Source organism: Lepidochelys kempii, chromosome 7 (genome assembly GCF_965140285.1).
Source record: "Lepidochelys kempii isolate rLepKem1 chromosome 7, rLepKem1.hap1, whole genome shotgun sequence".
Classification (NCBI taxonomy): Eukaryota; Metazoa; Chordata; order Testudines; family Cheloniidae; genus Lepidochelys; species Lepidochelys kempii.
Window position 1 is genome coordinate 85,706,973 of NC_136386.1, and position 21,390 is coordinate 85,728,362.

The following is a 21,390-nucleotide window of genomic DNA, read 5'->3' on the forward strand; positions in this document are numbered from 1 at the left end:
GTATGCAGCTTCTCTGTGAATGCACAAAACACTGATAAATTGCTGCCATCCGTATCACACTCGAGTGCCTGCGATTCATCCTCTGCTAACTTTGCGAGTAACTGTGCTGCCATGCGTGATATCCTCACGACAGCTAACAGTGCATGGAGAGAAGTGCGGGATCCATCCTCTCACTGCAGATTCTGGCGCGCACTACAAAAGACAGACAGTTGGGAAAACGGCACAAAAGAAAGCCAGAGACCTGTGGAGGAGTGGAACACAAAGCGGTGCACGACAGCACATTTTGCACATCCCAGGGTGTGCTGCGCTCTGCGCTCTGTTTCTGCATTCCCACAACACCTCGCGTCGGATGGTGTCGCCAGGCACTGTGGGATACATACCGACAGTCCATTGCTCTCGCTCTTGACAAAGGTGCCCCAAATGTGAACACAATCTGACAGAGGGAGTAAATGTAGACATGCTCTGGTGACTTTTCTTTTGTCTATTTTTCCCTTATCGACATTAGTTTCAACAAAACTTGCCAGTGTAGACAAACCCTCACCCTCCCTTGAATCGAGGACTGGCCAGTAGTCCGTTCAGCTCCTTTAAAAATGGCTGGTAGTCACTGAGTTATGAGAGGCTTTCCTTTACTGATTGTTGTGTGCCTCTCCACAATTCCTAGCATGAAACTTCTGGGACCTTATCTGAGTGTCTTTAGGCTTGGTGAAGGAAAATTACAAGACAAATCTGTTTGTTAATACTGTCATTTCCTAAGTATTGTAGACAGTTAATAAATTGAGATTCTGTGATTCTATTTAAACTGCTTTAGAGCCATTGATACGTTGGCATTTCAGAAATACCGCTCTTTCATGAATGCATCAACAAAGAGTTAAATTTCTTGTGCTGAGCCAATGTTTTAATTTAAGGAATAAGCTTACTGATATTACAACTCATTTACAATAAAACGTTTCAGTTAATGTCAAGACATGAAGCTGGGAATGAGCAACAGGGGATGGATCACTTGATTACCTGTTCTGTTCATTTCCTCTGGGGCACCTAACATAGTCCACTGTTGGAAGACCAGATACTGGGCTAGATAGACCTTCGGTCTGACCCAGTATGGCCTTCTTAAGTATATATCTTATTACAGAATTAAGTTTTCAGCAGTATATTCTATATTGACTATACATTGTTATATCATGACCCCTTGCCATTTTTCAAAGTGTTTATACCCAACCATTCAGATTAGCTTTTTAAAAACTCCTATTGGGAAGTTGAATGTTTCTTGGGGTGGGAGGAAAGGGAGGCGTCTCAGAAGACAGGAAGTATGGGAAATTAAAGGAAGGGGAATGTAACTTAATGATGGTTCTGTATGAATGCCCTTCCTGGTGATGTATTGTTCCTATAAATATAAGGGTGAGATGTTTTGATATGGACATAATGGTTTTAATATGTTGGTTGTATTTTCCAGTTCAGGATATATGCTTTATTTTATCCATTTTGTGTGAGTTTGTCTAGCACTATTCTCTTGTTGTTCATTTTAAGAGAAATGTAAATAATCAGTCCTTCCGCATCCCAGTCTTGGCTGAGTGCTTCTCAACTCAGAATGCTGCTTTTGATGTCCCCAGCATACCATTCTCTAGCTGAATGCTGTACCTTTCAGCTGTTACTCACAGAAGCAGTGATGACAGGCAGGGTGATACTAACAGTTGTCTGTGTTTGGTCACGTGGTAGTTTGCATGATTGGCTAGAGAATGGCTACCTACTGGTTGTTCGTCATTGGTTCTGAAGTGAGCAGGTGTCCCTTAACTGGTATACAGGGTAAGGAGAGTGCTTTGAAGAATGTGTCTTACCTGGCATGTTGAGTTCGGGGTGAGATTTTCTTCTAATTGGTGGAGAGCAGGATTCTAGTCACTTTCCTAGCACTGGCTTATCAAGTTCTGGGCTTGTGTAGGGTAGGCACTGACAGGGGAAAGAGATGAGCTACAGGACTCGGGTGAGGTAGCAATTGGGTTCCATCTCCTTGTGTTGCTGTTTAGAGTTCTGGCACATCCTCTGTACTCTGCCTCAGCATTAGAGGGTGCATCCATGGTATGATAAGTGCCGAAGGTAAGCAACACTTGGGTCTGTCCCCGCCTTGGTATATTAATAAGATTTAGCCATCCACTTTTTTGGGTGGGCTTGCATGACACTTAATTTTGTCCCCTCTGGTCCTCTGCCAAAATCCTGCCCTCTGTAATCCTGTCTCAGCTCTGTGACCAGGAATAGCTTGAAGGTTGTTTGGGCTTAATTTCATAATTTAATTGATTTATTTGTGTACACGTGTATCAATCCCTCAGCCCAGTCCCCATACCATCACTTCAGATACCCGAGTAAGCACATCTCCTTCCTCGTGAAAAGACAGCCAGTTTGTCCTTTATGTAATAAAAAAGTAGACACGCTTCCTCTTGCCTGCAATTAGGAATGCTCTATCTTTGCTTGTTTTTGTGTTTTAAAACATTCCTCCCCCAACTTTAGTTCATTCTTAACAGCCCCTCTTATCATGAAGTATCATTGAACTAGGGTGGATTAAAGGTAACAGATATTTAAATTGGATTTTAATTTATTTTTCTTTAAAAATAAGTATTTAAAATTTGAAGTTATGCCAACCTACATTATGGTCTAATCTATTGAAATTTAAATTAAAAATTCTCAAGGCAAAATTTTAAGCCAAGTCAAACCACTCACTTGGTATACATCACTAGCTAAGCAAACTAGAACTAGGGTTTATTGAAATGCTAACCAGTATTTGAGAACATAAGCCTCTTCTGCAAGTGCAGAGAATATTTTCTTTATTTCAGATTATTGAATTAGTTCAGTGCAATGACTAGCTCATTCAAAGTTGAAACGAATTGAGGGTTGTTTCTGGTCAGCTTGTCGGTCAAGATTTTAGAACTAGTAGAGGTGATGCTCTCAACATTGTTTGTTTGTTTTTTTTATTCATAGATTGGAGGAGGAAAAGAATTAGTTCAATTCACGAATTACAGATTCTTCCTTTGTTTAATAAAACTAACATTTTGCATTTAAAACATATTTAACCTACTCTTATTTCTTATGTATTCATCACATTTAAGGAAGTTTTATTGGAAAATTTTTTGTGCATTTCAATTGAACTCCAATTTTCATCCAGATGCAGCTTGACACATAGCTTGAATAAAAAATTAATCTAGTAAATAAGTATCATTTACCATTTTCTACTTAATAAATTAGGAATCTGGAGGAGTGTACATTAAGCTAGATCATTACTTACATTTCATCTCTGTACACGGATTTATTGTGCTGGTTTTTGCTAACCAGAAGCAAATTTTGTGTAAAGGAGTTGCAAATAGGGTTGACAACCCTCCAGGATTGTCCCGGCATTGGACAATCTTCAGGAATTCGTCCAACCAAAGTTGGCAACCCTAGTTGCAAATCAACGTGACTTAATGGTTATACCAACCAAATGAGAATCAACTTCTCTTTAGGAAAATAACTACAAAATGCAAAACAAGATTAAAAATGATTATTTAATTATTCACTGCTTTCCTGCTTTCTGATTTTGAGTCGCCATTTTTAAATCAATCCACCCTGCATGGAACATTCAAACAGCATCATGGATGACAATGAGCAGGCAAGTATTAGGTGATTATGGAGGGGGTCTGCTCAACAACAGCTTGGTTTTGTTTTTGAAGTACCTACTCCTTACAAAGTCATCCAAGTGTTAGTTTTCCTGAACTGAAACACAGTGCACCAGACACTTCAATTCTGGAGTTCCCCATGTAGAAAACTGCCTTAAGTAGGTCAGAGCTGAGAGCACTCACATAATACCTGTCCTCAGGACAGAAAACAGCTTCTTTTCTATACATGACCTTGAAAGGTCCCCAGGGATTTCCTTTCCTCATTACTTTTATCACCATTACTTCACCCTTTAAGAGCTGCAGGCCTCTAAATATCTGCAGAGAGCTTTTTCCAACCAGAAGAGCAAGCACTATGCTGTGTAAGTGGCTCTGGATTGGCTGAGCAGCCATCATCCTCAGCCATCTCTTCTCATGCCCAAGTATACATTAATTAACTTTAACTAATGACACCAGAAGCGGGCGCTGGTGCCAGAGATCTACTCAACAAAGAACAAAGTGGATTTGGGTGGCATGTCAGTTCCACCAACAATGGTGCACACACGAGAGAACGTTTAGGTGTCTGGTACGCAAGAAGCCATTGAGGCTGTTACCACTTGAGAAGAGATGCATTTTTTTTTTCCCCCTCCTTCCACTTGTTGGCAGAGACCAAAAGCTATACTGGTTTTTGGGTTGTGTTTTTTTTTTTTTTTTTTTTTTTAAAGGGCTTGAGTTCTTAAGCTTTGTCTGCTAAAGGGTGGTATGATTTGCAACCTGTTCTGGTGTGATTCAGTCAGTACAAATTGCACTGGTTCAAAGTGTCGAAAGGTAGCCATTTTATTCTGGGTGCACATAGTGCACCCCATCTGCGCACAGCAGTCTTAGTAGCACTACTTTGTAAGTACCAGTCTCAGATTATGTCACACTGCTGTCCATCTGTCGTCTGCTTGTTAAATATGTAAACATTTAAAATATGTACAAATGAAGATACATAAAATTGTTGTTTATAATTTTGTATAGAATTTATATATTTAAAATGTAAATATTTGAGAGTTTTTACTTGGGATACATATCCACTCTGGAGTGCCAAACCTTGACCAGAGAGGTCAGTGGAGCCATTTCTGGAGTATTGTGGAACTTGCTGGAAGTACCAATTGTATCAGTACAGCTGAAGCACTAATCCATTCTGCCCACTAGTGTGTAGGGATTTAAGAAGTAGTCAGTTACCCCATATTTATATATTAATACATTTATGAGTATTTACAAGGTTATCCTCTGTGAAGCAGGATATATAGGGCTCCGTCCAATCTCTTCTGACTTGTGCCAAAGGCTGTTTCGTTCAGCCCTGTGTTACATGTATGTGCAGAGCCACTGGATGAGTAGGTCCCTGTGCAGCTGCCTATGCGTAAAGCTGCCACTTGATACTTACAGTAGAACCTCCAAATTGCACACCCTGGGAATGGAGGTTGTACATAACTCTGAAATGTTCATAACTCTAAACAAGATGTTACGGGACGCTCCTCAGGGTGGACTGCTCAGAGTGGGGGCTCACAGCTGTGCCTGCAAACTTCAGTGTCTTCACCTCGCACCTCCTACCGGTAAATGGCTGCCTGGTGAGTGAGGGTGGGGACAGGCAGCTGGTTCTAGTCCTGTGGCTGCAAGGGTGATGACTGAGGCACCCTGGGGCTGTGACCCTTTAAAACTGAGCCGCTCCTCCGGAGCGCAATGTGTAGGCAGGAGCTTGGGCTCCAGCAGCAAAGGCTCCAGGCCAGGTTCCAGCAGGAGCTTGGGAAGTGTCTTTCCCAGCTGGGACTGACGATGCAAGCTTGTCCCCCTCCCAGCTGGCCTGGGGGAGAAACTGCACCCATGGCTTACAGGAAAGCAGCACAGACCCTAGCACTGCTCCTGCTCTTGCTGCTCGGGGGCTCACAGCTGTGCCTGTGAAATTCTCAGCCTCTTCACCTCCTATCTGCAAGTGGCTGGCCCCCCTACCATGTGGCAAATAAGGGGTGTAGGGGGACAGGCAGCCCAGATGTGCCTACCTTTAAGATGTAATTCAGGCATCATGAAGTATTTGCTGGGTTTTGGGTTTTTTTGGTGTCTCCACTGCTGCCTGATTACTTACTTACTTGTTCCACGTGGTGTACAGTTGACAGGTCAGTCAATAACTCTGGTGGTTTGTATCTTTCAGGTTCTACTATGTGTAGGGCCCTACCAAATTCCCAGCCATGGAAAAAGTGTCATGGACCATGAAATCTGGTCTTGTGTGCTTTTACTCTATACCCTACAGATTTCATGGAGGAGATGAGTGTTTCTCAAATTGGGGGTCTTGATCCAAAAGGGAGTTGCAGGGGGGTTGCAAGTTGTTTTTAGGAAATTGCAGTATTGCCACCCTTCTGCACTGCCTTCAGAGCTGGGTGGCTGGAGAGCAGCGGCTGTTGGCTGGGCACCCAGCTCTGAAGGTGATGCCCCGCTAGCAGCAGTGTAGAAGTAAGGGTGGCAATACCATACCATGCCACCCTTACTTCTGCGCTGCTGCTGGCAGCAGCTCTGCCTTCAGAGCTGGGCTCCTGGCCAGCAGTCACTGCTCTTCAGCTGTCCAGCATCGCCGCTAGCAGCAGTGCAGAAGTTAGGGTAGCAAGTTCTGCAGCCCCCCATACAACAACCCTGCAATCTCCCCCTGCAATAACCCTGCAACTCCTTTTTGTGTCAGAACCCCTACAATTACAACACCTTGAAATTTCAGATTTAAATAGCTGAAATCATGAAATCTATGACTTTAAAAATCCTATGACTGTGAAATTGACCAGAATGGACCATGAATTTGGTAGGGCCCTAACTATATGTGAACTTTGGGATGTGGAGAGAGATTAGATGCCTCTAGGTCAATTGCAAAGTACTAGACAAGGTGAACATTTTGAAGAAAGAGTTGAGGGAGGAAATAGTGGCTGCCTCTCACACATCGTAATAGTTAACACACATGATTTTATATAAAGGCACCAGGAGGCTGATGGTGAGATTGCAGTGTGTGGCTACTGGGTGAAAATCCAGATTATAATGAAACAAACATCTGGATCATCCTAGTTCATCAAATTTTAACTATTCATTCCGAGCCACATTTTTAAATGTGGCGATGTTTATGTAGCTAAGAGGACTGACATGATCCTCCGAATGATTCCGTATTTTAGGATCTTGAGCCAAGAAGTAACAATAGCAATTAATAATAATCTGATTTTTTGCTAAAAATTGGCTGGGAAGGAGTAGGTAATGTGTTATCACTGCTCCCAATCTTCATTTTGCAGTGGAGCAGGGGTTCTCAACCTTCTCCTTTCTCTGACCCATGTTGAGGAAAATTTTGAAACTTCCTGTTATCTGCCCATAAAAGAATAGATGGAAGATGTGAGCCCCTGAAATTTATCTGTGACGCCTCCACAACTCTTCCCCCCTCCTCCCCCCCATGGCTGTCAAAACCAATAGGTTGGGAACTCCATGCTTTTAAGAGCAATAGGAGACTGAAGGAAAGGTGTGTACTAACCTTGGAAAATGCAGCACTTCAGCTTGTAATAAGGCAAAGTTACTAGGTATGTGCGTGTATCCTTTTGGATACAATTGGCAGTGAAGCTATGCAGAATGATTCTGACGTCCGTAATATGCTGCAGGCTTTCAGCATGAGTAAGCATGTGTTTACAGATGGGAGCTGAGGCCAACCCTGGCAAAGAGAAGCTATGATCATTTTTTTTATACAGACTTTCCATCCCTCTCCACTCTCTTCTTGGAAGCTGTACAGAGCCCCTGAAGGAATTCAGTGTTGTAGTTCCAGCAGCAGTAAACTGTTTGGCTTTCCAAAATTCCTCCTTATCCGGATCTAACACCGCTTCGAACAAATTGCTTGATACTACAATGCAGTCTCTGTGATACATTCCATCTGACATGGGTATTTATCACTTCCAAGAACCTCCATTATATTGTAATCATTGATGACTTACGGTATGTTGATTTTAGGTGAGATCCTGCACTAAACACTAGTTCTTGGATCCTTTAAGCTTTTAAACAAAATATATTCTTAAACTAATTTGTCAGCAGTACAGTTACATTTGGGATTATATAGTATCTTATGTTTAGAGGGTGAAAACAGTAATTCTAACAGCATAACTGATGAGAATGCAAACTGCATAGCTCTGTTCATTGTACCTGCAGTTCAAAAAGGTACCATACAATAATGATATCAATAAATAATATTGCTGGCTCATAGAGCGCGCACAAACTAAGGATCAGTAGGATTATTTAGCATAGAGCTCCTTGGTGACTTCAGTAGCTTGCAGGTGGCATGCAGAAATGGGCCAAGTTATTTAATACCATTAAGCATTAAAGAAAAGATTTCATGTGAGTGACCTTCCTATGTTCATCACATGCATGGACAGTACAGGATGTCACAGAGGTGGGGTTGTATGGAGATGCGCGTCTCTCTCCCCTTCTGACAGGTTGGGAGGCCGCGCCTCCTCGCTGCTTCGCAAGCAGGGTGCAGCTCACAGCCAGTGAGTCCTCCTGGTGATTAGTCCAATTAGCAGTTAGCGCTTCTGCCAAGTCCCTCAATCAGGGCAGTTCACAGTTTATATCTCGGGCTCAGTCCGTGTGATACAGTCCAACAGTTCAGGGTGGGGAATTAACTCCCAACTGGGAGTCACAGCAAATGCACCTGGCGCCCTAGTTCCAGCGGGAACCAGACTGCTTCAGACCTCCTGGCCTATTAGTGGGGAGGTGGCCACCCTCCACAGGTGAAGTGCCTGGGGTAGGGGGACACAGGCCCTCCCACTCCACTGCATCCCAGCCCACAGCCCTATTAATGGCAGTAGGCTCACCCCTAGATCAGTGGGGGCCCGCAACACGCTGGCCAGTTCACAATAGTTCCATAGTCAAACCCTATTTGGCATCGATGGGCTCCTTCCTACCCTCCCCAGATAGGGGTATCTGGGTTCCAGGGCTGTCCTCTGGGTAAACAGCCAATGACATCCCTGGCAGTTTGTCGGCGTTGTTGGTTTCCGGCAATTCAGGTAACTCCTCTGGTTGGGCAGCCATCTCCTTCAGCTCTGGGCTCTGGCAGCAAGGAAGAGATGTCCTGCTCCCCTGGCAGCTCTCCCCCTACTGAGCTAGGAGGCTGGCCTTTTGTAATCCTGCTTCCAGTCCCACCCCTCTGCTTCTGGCGGGGTGGCCGCAGGTGGCCTGGTTCTGCCCTTCAGGGGGTGATTTCAGGTCTCTCCCTGTCTGACAGGGCGGGAGGCCATGCCTCCTCGCTATGGGGGTCAATAGTTTATTTTCCTGAATTAGTGAACACATATACTGCTTTGAGGATAATTCAACAATACAAAAGGGATACATTCATGTCCATTAAACTTTTTATTTGTAATACAACATTTAGAAAGGCCATATTGAGTTAAATGAATACAGGCTTGTGTTACTGCCAGGTTAGAGCCAAATAGATGTGCAAATACTTAACATAAAAATTGCCATATTAAGTCAGACCCATGTTCCATCTAGTATGGGATCCTGTCTGCAATGGTGGCCAGTATTAAATGATTCAGAGGAAGGTATAAGAAGCCTGAAATGTATGTACTTGAATGATTTAGTGTTATACCAATAAAATAAAAACCAGCAGGATCTTAGTAAAGGGAATAAGGCAAAATGCCACATTTATTGTGACTACAGAAAGAATCATAGTAAGCCGTTAGTTATAGCTATAACATTCCATTCAATTTTGTATTTACTTACACACACACACACACTTTCTGCAAGGTTGTTATCATAGTTACCAGCCTTAGAGTTGCTCATGCCAAGCCACTGGCCAGGTGGCCAGGACACGAGAAGGGAGCAGGGCCTTATCAGATGCACATCTGATGCCCTGGAAGTTGGTTTACAGAATCAGACCCCAAAGTTCTCACTTTCTAGAGTCCATTTTTATAGGAATTTCTTCCTATGCCAGTCTATGGGAATTGCTTCATCATGCTGTTGCTGAATCAATCAGCAGATGGCACATTCCTGATGGCTCCGTGCTGCCAGATGTTATCTTGTTCTTTGGTTCTCCCATCCTTGAGGCTGTTGGGTGGATTCCAGTCTGCTCTCTGGGGGTCCTCTGGTTGTTTCCACTTGACGCCTTCTTCGGCCGATTGACAGTGGATTCTTAGGCTGGCACGCCTCCCTGATCATTCAGTTATTATCCACACCAAGCATCCATCCGCATACATCTTCTATCTATATTTTAATCACAATTGTTAACAAAGTGAGATAAATACAACAAAAGGGCTGGGAGTCTCTGTGTGCTGTTTCTGTTACAACGTATTGCTTTGAGTCTCTCTCTGTGTGGGTAATTGTTGTTCCAAAGTATTGCTTTGAGAACAGACTCTGTGGTAGGATATACTAACACAATTAGCAGCTTGCAGGTTTCACACAGAGAGGGAGAGAAACTAAAAATAAGAGAAAAACCAAGAGACCTCTTAATTAGTAATACCCTGGAATTTTAAACTATGGGGAATCAAACTCATTTGTGATTTTTATACGGAATTTCTTTAATATGATCTAGCATAACACTAGCTGTAGGGGTAGCCTCTTCCTCAAATCAAAGATGATTGCATGCTGTGAAGCAACAGGGTTTGTATCCCTTCCAAACTTCTGACCCTTTTGAGCTTTCTGTTATCTGTAACTTAGATTGCAGGCTCCTTCGGTCCAACTGCTAGGCAGAACAACAATGCTAAATAACCTAAACACTTTTTTTGGTAATGGCAATACATACAGCCGCGCAAGTCCAGAAATTAGACTCTTAAGGCCATGTGGAAAGTATCAGATCAAAATACAGGAAGGTTTCTTTTAGTTTGGAAAGCATTAACTTGACTACAAAACATGGATTCCTTTGTCACTATGAACTAAGATTTAATCTAGTACTGGTCTACCCAGCTAAAAAAAGTTGGGTAGATAAATGGATGCCATAGAAACTTAAAACTCATCTCTTAATAATAGCAGTTTTTTGGTCTCTATGTATTGATGGAAATAGCACTAATACTGCATAATCTCCCAGTTTAGGATAGTAACTATGCTGCCTAGATAAACTGGAAGCATGAAGCAACTGGAAACACTTTTTTCCTTAAGTTTCATTGACACTTATCCAAATTTTTTCACAAGAATCATGACCGTCAGCCTTGGCTGGCACATGGAAGTGAGTTTGGCTTCATAGAAATGCACTGACTTGCGGGGGACTTGAGTTTGGAATTTAGACAACCCTCCACCCTCACACCTGCATGTGAAGCAGAGTTTTATTTTTACTAGCAATTCTTTCTTCACCCCTATCCTGTCTTGTAGGTATTGCTACATTCTGGGAGACCCAGGTTGGGAATAACTTTTTGGCTCTTTATATGTATGAGACTCTCCTGTTGGAGTAACAACTGGGGCTCTTGGAAATTTTAAGGGATTGCTCAACTGACATTGGTTTATAGCAGGACCTCTTAGATTATGAAGGAAAATATCTTTTCTGCTCCAAGTGTGCTACAGTAAGTGTCGTCACAAAGGGGGCAAAATGGTGACTTCACTGAATATACACAAAATATTTGTCCATTTAATTTTGGTTGGGACTTGGCAGGATGTGGGCACAGAACCAAAGGTCAAATGATTGAGACGAATACTACCATGTGTCAATAACTCCTGAAATTACACAATATGCCAATTATGGGTTACCTATGAATGTATTACACTGTATTAGCTGAAGTGTAAGTCACATGGCATTGTCTGATAGGGATGGATCAGAAGAGTCCTCTTCCATTAAAAAGACTGTTTTGAAATTGCATTGTGTTGAGACTCTTGAGATGAAGGTGAAGTTAGGCTATTAAGCAGCATCCATGGTGGTGATGAATGCTTTCTTGTTAAGCTGCACCACTAGATCTATTTCTTTTCTGTCTATTAACAGGTGACTACACCCTAGAATTGAAATAAACACCCAACTTCACTTTCAACAGATGGGGAGGATTTAAAAAAAAAAGTGAGGGGGAGGACTTAATCCATATGGAGTAGTACACAAATGCTGCATTCTGAAGAAAATCTGAGTAGAAACTTTCACAGTTGTATTTGTTGGTGACTTTCAAAGGGGTTTACCTTGGTCAAATATGGTTTTTAGTTTTATAACATTTAAAATGGCAAAGTTAATCTTGCATCTTCCTTGAAAGAAAATGAGGCTTAAGTAAAATGTACAGGCAGAACAATTAAAAATGCAACTATGGGGAGGCATGCCCACTAATGTAATCAATGGGGTAAATTCAAATACAGCCAGCATGCAAATGTGTGATTTAAAAAAAAACACAAAAAAAAACCAGTAAAATGACATGCACAAAGCTATAAGGCCTCCAGGGACTAGATGAGCTTTTGAAAAGTGAAGAGATAGCACCTGCTGCCTAGAAGAATTATTTCTGAAGCATGAAAACATACTAATGAGATATGAAGAACTGAAAATTTTAATTTTTTTGTGCTTTTTTGGTTTTTTTTTTTTTCTATAGAGATGTAGAATCTAGCATGGTTGGAGGGCCACTGGGATGTCAGAGTATTTTATTGTGAGTGGTCAGCATGTTAATTGAACAGAAACTATGTTGAAACTCTGACAAAGGCTTCCACTATGAAGATGCTAGAACAGTTATGTAGGTGTTAACCCCCCCAACACACACACACTTTGGGGGGGCGCACAGAAAATATAGTTTTAAACAGCAATTTAAAAATCCCTTTTCCTGTTTAGAGCTCAATTTTTCATCATCTGACTTTTATGATATTTGTCATTACAGTATTTGCCAGCCATTGTTACAGGCTTCCTCTCTGCCTAGACAGAATCTGCATTTCTAACAAAAAAGCAATCAGAAAATTTGAGTGGCAAGGGAACCTGTACTGTCAATACCAAGTTTTCAAAAACCATGAGTTAAGCTACACAGCGTCATGAGATTCCTTGTTGGGTCTCTTCATTTGTCTTCTGGTATTTGAACCTTCAGAGTTCGTATTTTCAAGCTTCTTTTCAGCAACTACAAGAGCGAGAAATGTGCATTTTTAAAATGAAAGCTGAAATTCTCATAAGAATGGCCATCTTGGGTCACAACAGTGGATCATTTAGCCCGGTATGATGTCTTCCAACAGCAGCCAGATGCTTCAAAGGGAATAAACAGAACAGGACAGTTTATCTAGTGATCGCCCGTCCCCTGTTGTCAGTCCCAGCTTCTGGCAGTCAGAGATTTAGGGGGACACCCTGAGCATGGGGTTGTGTTCCTGACCATCTTGGCTAATAGCCTTTGATGGGCCTATCATCCATGAATTTTTCTAATTTCTTTTTTGAACCCAGTTATACTTTCGGTCTTCATAACATCCCCTGGTTGTGTTCCACATGTTGACTGTGTGGTGTATGAAGAAGTACTCCCTTATATTGTATGTTTTTAAACCTGCTGCCTATTAATTTCATTGGGTGACCCCTTGTTCATGTGTTATGCGAAGGGGTAAGTAACACTTCCTTATTCATTTTCTCCATGTCATTCATGATTCTGTAGCTCACACACACGGTCAACTGTCCTAGTCTTTCGTCATATGGAAGTTGTTCCTTACTCCTAAGTCATTTTGTTGCCCTTTTATGTACTTTTTCCATATCTAATGTATCCATTTTGAGATAGGGTGACCAGAACTGCACACAGTATTAAAGGTGTGGGCATACCATGGATTTATATAATGGCATTATGATATTTTCTGTCCTGTCTATACCTGTCCTAATGGTTCCTAACATGGTTAGCTTTTTTGACTGCTGCTGTGCACTAAGTAATGTTTTCAGAGAACTATCTACGGTGACTCGAAAATCTGTGTATTACTGATGACAGCTAATTTAAACCCCAGCATTTTGTGTACTATGTGTACATAGTTGGGATTGTTTTCCAATGTGCATTACTTTGTTTTATCAACCTTGAATTTCATCTGCCATTTTCTTGCCCAGTCACCCAGTTTTGCAAGATCCCTTTATAACTCTTACAGTCAGTTTTGGACTTAACTATACAGATCATTGATGAATATGTTGAACAGCACTTGTCCTACAGATTCCTGGGAGATGCCTCTGTTTTCCTCTCTACTATAAAAAAAAATGGGCATTTATTTCTTCCCTTTGTTTCCTATCTTCTAACTAGTTACTTATCTATGAGAGGACCTTCCCTATTATCCCATGATTGCTTACTTTGATTCAGAGCCTTTGGTGTGGGATCTTATCAAAGGTTGTCTGAAAGTCCAGTTACAGTATATCAACAGGGTCTTTGTCCACATGCTTGTTGCCACCCTCAAAGAATTCTAATAGACTGGTACTGAAAGTAGTTCCCAGGATTGCCTCTGGAGACTGCTTTAAAAACTGATATTACATTAGCTATCATTGAGTCATCTGATATAGAGTCTGATTTAAGCACTAGATTACATATCACAGTTAATAGTTCTGCAATTTCAGATGAGTTCATTCAGAATTCTTGAGTGAATACCATCTGGTCCTGGTGACTTATTGCTGTTTAATGTATCAGTTTGTTCCAAAACCATCTCTACTGACACCTCAATCTTGGACAGGTCCTCAGATATGTCACCTAAAAAGAATGGCTGAGGTGTGGAGATCTCCCCCAGATCTCCTGCATTCAAGAGGGATGTGTAAAATTCATTTATTTTTTCTGCAATGGCCTTGTCTTCCTTGAGTGCTCCTTTAACACTTTGTTTGGCCAGTGGGACCACTGCCCAGGTGGGCTTCCTGCTTCTGATACACTTTTTAAAAAATTCCTGTTTGTGGTTTTTTGCACGTTTTTCTTTAAAAGATTTTTTGATCTACATAATTATACTTTTCTCTCATATATAATAAAGCATCAGCTGCTGGAATCATGTTAAGCACCAGAATATTGCAGGACTTGCAAAAAAATTTTTTTTAAAATGGATTTTTAATTTTAAAAACGTTCTCTTAAGAAAAGAAAAAAAAATCAACCTTAAGGTCTAAATTTACTACAATCTATTCCAGTGGTTCTCAAATGTATTTGATCATGCCTTCCTTCTTTGTGTCTGTAGTAGTTTCCACACCCCACCACACAAGTACATACACAGATTTTAAAAAATTGATTGTGATTTTAAAAAAAAAAATTCACGATTAATTGCACTTTTAATCACACTGTTAAACAATAGAATACCAATTGAAATTTATTTAATATTTTGGATGTTTTTCTATATTTTTGTACATACTGTATTCTGTGTTGTAATTGAAATCCGTGTATATTTTTATTAAAATATTTGCACTGTAAAAATGATAAAAGAAATAGTATTTTTCAGTTCACCTCATACAAGTACTGTAGTGCAGTCTTTGTCGTGAAAGTGCAATTTACAAATGTAGGGTTTTTTTGTCGGTTTGTTTGTTTTTTGTTACATTACTGCACTCAAAAACAAAACAATGCTCTGGCGGTCCCAGGGCTTGCCCAGAATAAGTCTCACAGGCCTGGAATGTCACTGGATCCATGACCTCCGTGGTAGAATCATATCCATACTTAAAATTAAATGTTCACACCACGTCGTAGCAAACAGATTAAAGTACAGATGGCAACAACTTTGTATAATGCTATGCAAGTTTAACAGAAATCCGTCAAAATGCACAGTGCCATCTGAGGACCTGATATGTCAGCTAGTTATTCATTGCTGTGGGTGAAATGTACACAGTAAGGCTCTCTTCCCGCCCCCCCTCCCCCAGCTTCTTACCCCTCCCCTCCACAATACACTCTGTACCGCCCAGTTTGAGATTCTCATTGGTCGGTAACCATTAAAACATGTTGATTTGCAACTAAATACAGTCCTTACGCTAAATCTGGTACTATTGTCAGCTAACCAGGAGGATACATTATATTTGTACACATTTAGTTAAGCAATTAAATGCATGTTAAGATATATATTCAGTCTTAATTTTTACAGTATTAGAAGATGGTTAATGATGTATTTCTTATTTACTAAATTATGATTTTTTTTTTTGGGTTCACGATTTGTCAAGATGCATTTGGGTGGAAATTGGAGTTCAATTTTTAAAATGTAAAAATTGTCTTATTAGCTTAAATATGGTAGATACGTTAAGGAAAAATTTAAAAAGTTTATTAAAAATATTCTGCATTTAAAACTAACGGATTAATTAAACAAAGGAAGTCTTAATTGCAGCTAGTGTTTAGAAATGATTATTTGTGATCAGTGTCCGAGATTTTAAAACTAGTAGATCCTATCACATGCTATTTTTATTTATTATGCAATTTATATATTATATATAAATTTATAATTTTATATAACTATGAAAATCAACACATTTTAATGGTTACCAACCAGCAAGAAGCAACCTTTCTTTAAGAAAATAAAAATTACAAATACAAAGCAAGATAAAAAAAAATTGATCAAGGTTTTCTGCTTCCTGATGTAAATCAATGGACCCTGCTAGATTCCATTCCGAAAGTTGGTCCACTGTTTCATATGTTGCATAAAGGCTTTCTTCCAGACTATGGGACTGCTTCATAATGGATTGCTTTTGGTGCTTGGAAGCAACACAAAATAGTTCCAGAGGTGGTCATTTTCCTACATGCATGCTATAGCACTGTCTTAAATGACCCTCTACCACCTAGCTTAGAAAACTGTCCAGTTATTAACAGAGATGGCAACAATGTGAAGTAAGCTAAAATGTGATTAGTTTCTCTGCTGATGGACATTATGCAAATTACATGCTTGCTTGCCTGAATCCATAATTCAGGCATATTTCACTAAATCAATTTGATCACTTGTAACTTGATGATTTTGAACATGATTCATTATGTTCTTGTACTTATGCAACACTCAGGGCTTGTCTACGATGGTGCACATTGTCATGCCATGTAGTGTAATCTGGGGTGTAATATGTAGAGCCCTCTGAAGTGTTGCACTCTAAGTGATCTGCGCGGATCCTGTTGATGCACTCTGAAAGGTACTTAATGCACGTTGATGTAGTCCCAGTTGAAACAGTACTATGATAATGCAAGCTAGATACCTTTTAGAGCTCATCAGCAGGGTCTACAGGGGACTGTTTTATAGCGCAACACTTAAGAGCGCTTTACAGTTGACATCCCCTCTGGTGAGCATTGCTGCACCGTGTAGACTAGCCCTAAGAAATAATGGTCGCTTTTTCATGTCTCTGCTTCACCAGTGTGACTGCACAAGGAGATTTTTAGCTATCTAAAAACCAAAAGGGATACATACAGAAAATGGAAGGAAGGGCATGTCACCAAGGAAGTATACGTGGGAATAATGTGAGCATGTAGGGACAAAATCAGGAAAACCAAGGCAAAGAATGAGTTACAGCTGGCAAGAAATGTTAGAGACAACAAGAAGAGGTTCTTCAAATATGTTATACAAAGAAGATCAACGATTGTGGGGGTCTGCTGTTCAATGGAGAAGATGAGCTGGTAACGGAAGTTGATAGGAAAGCAGAGCTGTTCAATGATTACTTTGCTTCAGTCGTCTCGCAAAAAAAATAACATAGCTGGAGGACTAGTAAAGATACCATAGCCAATAAAGGGGAAGGGAAGCATATAAGGATAAATAAAGAACACATCAGAATGAGTTCACATCATCAGGGCTGGAGGCTATTCACCAAGGGTACTGAAGGAATTAGCAGAAGAAATCTTGGAGCCACTGGCAATAATATTTACAAATTCATGGATGAGAGGGGTGGTGCTGGAAGACTGGTGAAGGGCTAGCAGGGAAAAAGGAGGAGCCGGAGAACTATAGACCAGTCAGCCTGATTTAGATACCTGGGAAGCTACTAGAGCAAAGAACAAATCATGCCTAACCAGCTAAGTTTCTTTCTTTGACAGAATAACTGATTTGGTGGATGAGGGGAATGAGGTGGACATTATATAACTGAACTTCATCAAGGCTTTTGACACAGTCCCACATGACACTATGATAAGTAAGCTGGAGAAATGTGTGCTCAGCAGAACTACTATTAAGTGGATACATAATTTGGTTAAATAACTGCAAACAAAAAGTAACTATTAATGGAATAATGTTGGATTGGAGGGAGATCTCAATTGGGATTCCACAGGGATCTGCTCTGGATACAGTGTTAAACATCTTTATTAATGATCTGGATGTAGGAATAGAGAGCATACTGATCAAATTTGCAGAAGACAAAGCTTTGGGGTGGGTTATCAATGCTTTGGAGGATAGAGCTAAAATTCAGAGGGATCTAGATAACTTGTTTAATTTCATTTTGTTGTCTGTAGCCCAGTTCTCCAAAGACAGCTGTAAGATGCTACACTAATTGAACACAAACCAAATGCAAAAATACAGAATGGGGAAAAAACTGGCCTGGCAGCATCACTGCTGAGAAGGATCTGGAAGTTATGGTGGATCACAACCTCAATATGAGTCAGCAATGCGATGCTGTTGCAAAAAAAGAAAATGTGAGTTTAAGTTGCATTAACAGAGGCATAGCGTGCAAGTCACGGGAGGTGATTTGTACTGCTATACTCAGTGCTGGTTAGGCCTTTGCTGAAGTACTGTGTCCAATTTTGGTTACTAATGTGTAGAAAGGATCCAGAGGTGAGGGACAAAGATGATCAAAGGGATGGAATGCAAGCCATATGAGCAAAGGCTGATGGAACTGGTATGTTTAGGCTGGAAAAGAGGAAATTAGGGGGGGGTTATGATAGTCTTCAGATACTTGAAAGACTGCCATAAAAACGATGGAGAAAAGTTGTTCTCTTTTTGTTACAGAGAGCAGAACAAGAGGCAATGGGTTCAAACTACAGCATAGCAGATTTAGATGAAACCTCAGGAAGAACTCCCTAACTGTAAGAACAGTGGGCCAGTTGAACAGACTCCCTTGGGAGGTAATAGAAGCTTCTTCACTGGAGGTTTTCAAAAAGAGGCTGAATAGCTATCTGTGTTGGATGGTTCAGATGACCCTTGTGGTTCCTTCTAATTCTATGATGACTTCTATCTCAGACCCAGTTGCTTCCTTATTTACATATCCACTAATTATTTTTCTAAACTGTTCTCAGTTTTGATGCAGGATGGTGGATTTCATTAAACCTTCAGAAATGGTCCCTGAGGGGTTGAAGCTGTATGTGACAGGATCCCTGGGGTACAGCCTGTGACTGGGAGTGGGACCACTGTGCTCGCTTAACTCTCTCCAGCTTGGGCTGTCTCTCACAATGCCTTGCTAGTGACCAGCAGCAAACCCCTCCAGGAGCTGTTGTCACTCAGGACAACTGCATGTAGAGACCCCCACATGCAGTTATATTGCATGAATGCTCCCAGAGCCACTCATGAATCTCACAGAGAGAGGCACCAGAGCCAAATCCCCACAGCACCGTACATCAGGAATATACCATCTTGCACTGCTCAAGATGAGGGTGCACATTTATTAATTGGTTCACCACTTCACCAATGGAAAGTAGGGTTACCATATTTGAACATTCAAAAAAGAGGACATTCCACAGGGGGGGAGGGTGTATTTGCTCACACACACACCCCCGGCTCCACCCCAACTCCACCTTCTCCCCAAAGTCTCCATCCTTGCCCCGGCCCCGCCTCCTCCCCTGAGCTCACCGCATTCCCTCCTTCCCCTTCCCTCCGAGCTGCGCGAAACAGCTGTTTTTGTGGTGCAAGCTCTGGGAGCTAGGGGGGAAAAAGTGGCCACTCTCTCGAGTGATCAACATTCATTTTCTTTCTCGAGTGATCAACTCTTCTTTGGGGAAAAATAATAATGGCAAAATCCCGGACGTTTTTAGATATTTAAAAATTCCTCCTGGATGGCTATTTAAGAACCGAAAAGCTGGACATGTCCGGGAAAATAGGGACATGTGGTAACCCTAATGGAAAGTGGATATACACCAACTTTTGCAAAACCTGAGCAGATTTGCCACACGCTTCATACAAACTCAGTGGTAAAGATAAACAATAAAAGATTGATTTTTTTTTAAGTGATATTGATTGATAGGCAGAAAGTCAGTTACCAAAAGAAACTATAACCATGAAGTCTAAACTCTCAACTATATTTGACTGGGCAACACATAGATTAAGCAGTTTTTCTCACCCCACTCGATATTGCAGTCCTTGATATACAGGTTTGTCCCCTAAACCTGGGCCAGTCCCCTCATTTGTAGTCGTCCGAGTGTCCTTGTTGCTTGCCACATAGGTGGGTGGAGGAGAGAGGCCAAGCATGTCGCCACTGTGTTCTGTTTTATACCCTTAGTCCCATGTGCTTGGGGCACACAAGTCCAGGCATCTCTGGGGGCATTGCTGAGTCTCCAGGCAAGGTAGAGCAATACCCCTGGGGTAGCCTCATGCAGGTGAGTCATTGCATTGTAGCTCCCTTGCTGGACAATGGCTGCTGATGGGTTTGACATCCCACCCGGGGATTGGTTACTTTCCTTGTTGTTACCTCTAGGGAGCTAATATCTGGCTGATTCTCCAACTTATAGCATGTTTTAGTGACGACCATACAACACAATTCTCATAACTTCATATGCATAAATGATATACATATATGGACAGAGAAATGGCTTTCAGCAGATCATAACCTTTCACCTGATATGTTTTATGTGTAATATCACAATTATATATAGATGAGGAATATGGGGGGTTGCAGAGTCCTGCCCCAAGGTGCAGAATGTCACAATGTAAAAATGCTGACTTGGCCTCCTTCGCTGAACTTGACACTAGCAGCCTTGGATTCCAACAGATGTCTCCAAAGAGAAGACAATATGATGGGATTTCACTTGCACTGCAGTTGGAGCTATTCCTTGGAGTTGGGGGTACTATAGCTTATAGTTAATAGAAGAACGTCCAGAGATCTCAGAGCTTGGACAACGTTCATTTACCTGTGGCTCTAACATTTCAAGAATCTGAGGCAATGGTTTTAAACATCACTGAACTGCTGCTGAACTCTTTCTCATAAAGATTAGAAGGCACATGCTTCAGAGTATCTCTGTTGCCCAAAACTGGTTGGAAGGGGTTATGTTAGTTGATGTATTCTGCAGGGGCTCAGCATATTATCTTTGCAGTCTTTCTAGTACATGGACCCAAATGTAAAACTGAACCCAGCTTATTCAACACACTGAAGTGCAGAGGAGTGCTAATGTTAGGGTAACAACATCTGATGAAGTGAGCTGTAGCTCACGAAAGCTCATGCTCAAATAAATTGGTTAGTCTCTAAGGTGCCACAAGTACTCCTTTTCTTTTTGCGAATACAGACTAACACGGCTGTTCCTCTGAAACCAGCCTAGCCACCGTGACTTCTTGATGTTTACACATTTGTAGTAGTGTTTGTTTCCTAAGGATGCTGCTACAATTGTTCAGAACTAGCACAACACTTTTATTGGCCTTGAAGGGATATGGTTTAGTGGAGTGGGCTTCACTGTGTCTAGTTTGTGGATTTTACTATCTAAACTGCATCTTGTCAGTTTTCCCGTTCTGCTCGCTGTTACTGCCTTATCTCCTTCAGTCTAGGATGGGTGTGGAAGACTTTAAGTAATGCACAAAGAAATTTGATATATATTTAGCTTTGCGTTCGATCCTGATGTTTCAGAAACTCATTAATTCCGTGGCAGAAAACTTCAAAGCTATGTGGAGTAAGTAGACTGAAATATATGCAAGTGGCTGACGTTTTTCCTGTTGCAAACTGTTTGCTTAATGGTTGCCTGGGATGCTTTTAGCCCAGTAGATTTGGCGATGGGGGAAGGGAATCTGTGTGATCAAACTG

The 21,390-nt window shown here is 41.2% G+C and overlaps 1 protein-coding gene across 4 annotated transcripts in view; it reads left to right on the plus strand.

Moving 5' to 3' along the window:
* The window catches only part of MCU (mitochondrial calcium uniporter), a 149,774-nt gene that overhangs the window by 23,532 nt on the left and 104,852 nt on the right, over positions 1 to 21,390 (plus strand). Inside the window, exons 1-2 of one of the 4 annotated variants that reach the window (XM_073353631.2) lie at positions 16,364 to 17,589; positions 17,906 to 18,085. The exons of 2 other annotated variants lie outside the window; for them this stretch is intronic. In XM_073353631.2, the coding sequence (XP_073209732.1) occupies positions 18,026 to 18,085 (60 nt within the window). In that variant the 5' untranslated portion in view covers positions 16,364 to 17,589; positions 17,906 to 18,025. Of the gene's footprint in view, positions 1 to 16,363; positions 17,590 to 17,905; positions 18,086 to 21,390 lie in introns of those variants that run through there. One more of the 4 variants, XM_073353630.2, reaches the window with a different exon arrangement.